The sequence below is a fragment of the Pteropus alecto genome, unplaced genomic scaffold, assembly GCF_000325575.1.
Source record: "Pteropus alecto unplaced genomic scaffold, ASM32557v1 scaffold68, whole genome shotgun sequence".
Taxonomy (NCBI): Eukaryota; Metazoa; Chordata; class Mammalia; order Chiroptera; family Pteropodidae; genus Pteropus; species Pteropus alecto.
Window position 1 is genome coordinate 6,633,852 of NW_006441386.1, and position 3,375 is coordinate 6,637,226.

At 59.7% G+C, this 3,375-nt stretch overlaps 1 protein-coding gene across 1 annotated transcript in view; it reads left to right on the forward strand.

The window, feature by feature from the left end:
• Positions 1–1,843: 1,843 nt before the first annotated feature.
• Positions 1,844–3,375, forward strand: part of MLXIPL (MLX interacting protein like) — an 18,708-nt gene continuing 17,176 nt past the window's right edge. Inside the window, 1 exon segment of the mRNA XM_006918555.3 lies at positions 1,844–2,143. Coding sequence (XP_006918617.3) covers positions 1,845–2,143 — 299 coding nt within the window. The 5' untranslated portion in view covers position 1,844.

Sequence of the window (3,375 nt, forward strand, 5' to 3'; positions counted from 1 at the left end):
CCGATAGAAGACTTAGAACCAGGGGTAGTGAAATTTGCAGGACCCTAAGAAATCAATGGATTTAACACCCCATTTTATAGGTGGAGAGACAGAGCCTCAATAAGGAAGATATTTGCCCAGGGTCATTCATGGAATTAGTGGCAGAGCAAGGATCAGTTCAAGTCTCTGCTTAAGCCAGTGCCCCTGTAACTAGGAGATTTCAAGGGACCCTGCTTCCTGCCTTGCCCCACTGCCTAGTGACCACCAGCTCCTGTTGGCATCATGCCCTCCTCCAAGTATTTTCGAAACCCCACAGTGGATACTCACTGTGGGGTTCAGAGACCCTAGCACACAGTCCTGCTTTAGGTCCCACCGGCCAGAGGAGAAGCCAGACAGGCACGTAAGGGATAAGTCATGACCCTGTTGGTCTCTGTGCCCAGGATTCCAAAATGACCACTTAGGGATAGCTCTCTTTCCAGAATAATTAGACACCTAAGGCCCCCTAGACTTTGACAGGGATGGGCAAGGAGAATGTATCTCCTGAACAGCGAGGGTAAGGGGGCAAGGAAAGGGTGGAGAAAGCAGCTGGGGATCCTGGGAATGTGAGGTGATTGTTTGGCAGAGACATAAGGTACCCAGGCAAAGGACATAGGTGGGTGGACAGGCAACCTTCGGTAACCATTTCTGTACCTTGCGAGGTCCTAGGGGCCCTCGGGCACTGCCATTTGATTGTAGGAGCTGTGGAACCCTACCATGGACGAAAGCACTGTGTGGGAAACTTTTCTGAGCATACAGCCCCCAGATGATCACCTCCTGTGACCATCTGAAGGCCATAACCTCTGCAAAGCCAAAGGGTTTAGCGTTTGCCTCCAGCTCTCCCCTGCCCCCAACCAGGGATAGCCCTAGGTGGGAAGTCTGGAATTCTTTTAAACTAGGCTTTGTTGCTATTCCTCCTCTGCAGATACTGGGTGTTTTTCCACTCCTGTGGACTCTGGTGCCCAATTGAAATGGGGCAAGAACCCCCCCTCTGAGGAATGTTAAAGGTGCCAGCAAGGTGACAGGTGTGAATGCCTCAGATCAAACAGTTTGGTTTGTGTCCTCAGGGTGAGAGGAGGGCCTTCAGGAACAGGAACATAAACTGGACTTCAGTGTAGGTGAGAAGAGGGTGTCCAGAGCTCCTGAACAGAGCCTGGGGGATGTCCAGAGGAGGATGACCAAAGCTCCACCTTGCCAGCTATCACCCATCACCACTGGTACTGACCCTGCTCAGCCTTGCAGGATTCACACTCACGTAACCCTCTGGGGGTTCTGTGAAGGTGTAGTGATGACCATAATGGAGAACTGGGGGTACTGAGACTTTCCTATGGGTGAAGCCACACAAAACTTCTGAGAGGTGGATGCTTCCAGCTGTGTGGAGGACTGAGAGAGGGTGAATGTGAGGAAGATTAGAGAGGGCAGGGCGGTAGCAGTTAGGTGAGGGGCTTCACGAGAGAGCGCCCTTACAGGCGTGAATGACTGACTGATCATAGCGTCTTCCTGAGACCCCCTTTTGGGCGAAGCAGGGACAGTTCCGCGAGGACTCTAAGTGATCACAACAGAAAGAAAGGCTCGGGAGGGGAATAGGAACCTCCTTCTCTTCCCAATTGTGCGCTCGAAGGGGATCCCGTGCTCGCGAGCTCCCACCGGGTGTATGGATTATGCTAACTTAAGCCCCGCCCTGTCCGCTCCCACAAGCCAAGGCCCCGCGGTCCCGCCCCCTCCAGCGGCCTACTGGGACACGGGGGCCGGGCGGATGCTAATAAGGACAGTCCGGCCACCGGAACGCGCGAGCGGCTCCACCTAGCTTAGGCGAGGCGGCGGCGGCGATGGCCATGGCCGGGGCGCTGGCAGGTCTGGCCGCGGGCTTGCAGGGCCCGCGGGTCGTCACCAGCCCGTTCTCGGACTCAGACACAGACTCAGAGGACCCGAGTACCCGCCGTAGCGCCGGTGGGCTGCTCCGCTCGCAGGTCATCCACAGCGGTCACTTCATGGTGTCGTCGCCGCACAGCGACTCGCTGACCAGGCGGCGCGACCAGGAAGGGCCCGTGGGGTTCGCCGACTTCGGGCCGCGCAGTATCGATCCCACACTCACCCGCCTCTTCGAGTGCATGAGCTTGGCCTACAGGTGAGGGTAGCTCCGAGACCCGAGGGCCTCGGCACTACATGGTGGGACCGCGCGCTGGAGCTCCGGACACCCCATTCGGCCCCGAGCCTTGGTCCCCGGCTGCTCTTAGAAACTCCGGCCACATGCTGGACACCCCCTCCCCGCGCCCCGAGCGTCCCCTGACCCTGGCTCAACCTACTGGCGCCCAAAAAGCCGGCGCACCTCCTGGTTCCCATACTTGTGGACCACCTGCCCGCCACCTCGACCTCGGTAGGCCCACCGCAGACCCCGGCTCCCCGTCCCCACACTTCTGCCCCTAAAAAAATGCCAGGGCATCCCCTCGTGCTCCCAGAACCCTAGGCCATCCCTGCCATCCCACCCTCCATTCGGAGGCCACTCCACCCGATCACCTGCCGCCTTCCGCTCTCTCCCCAGCAGCCCCCGCCCACACCCACTCTGTTTCTGCACCCTCGCGGTACTCCTCGCGCCCATGGTGTCCCAATTGGTAGCCAACCGTCGGTTCAAACCCAGTCTCTCGTCCACCCTGCAACCGCCCCCCAATTGCTCGGACTCCTGTTCTTGACACTTCAAGTCCAGGGTGGCGGAAGGAGGGTGCCGCGGGCGGACCCTGGGGGACGGGGGTGGCGCGTGCAGCTCGCAGAGTTTCCCAGCGGTGGCCGGGCAGAGGTCGCAGCAGGCTGTGAGGGGCTGTTCCCAGTAGGCTTGGACTCGCCTACCCGGGTCGCGAAGCTGAGCGCCTAACACTGCCTGGGTCCCCCTGCTTGGCGCGTCGCGGAGCGCGCGGACCGCCGGGCTCCAGCTCCACGCCTGCGTCCCAGGGGAGGGCGCGAACCCGTGTCCTGGCCCAGTGCCCTGGAGCAAAGTTCCCCGGAACGAAGGGGCCAGGATAAATTATCAACTGAAAACCATAGGGGATAAAGGAGGATCGGCAGGCCTTGATCTTTTCTCCGCAAATATTCCTCTTCCTCCGCGGCGCTCCTCCCCTTCAGAAAACTACTGGCTACAGACGGGCACTTGCTGCTCTGACCCGGAGCCGGAGCTGGGGTGGGGATTGCGGGGGAGTGTTACCCACCCCCAACGTGGCCGCCCAGCCGCGACCCCATTGGCTGGAGGCGGTGTAACCTTGGCCCTCAAGCTCTGGCCCCGGGCCCAGGTCATGTTGCAACCTGATCGTCCCAGGCGCCAGACCAATGTGGAAAGTTCAAATTCCCATCCCCTTCCCCCCACCAACC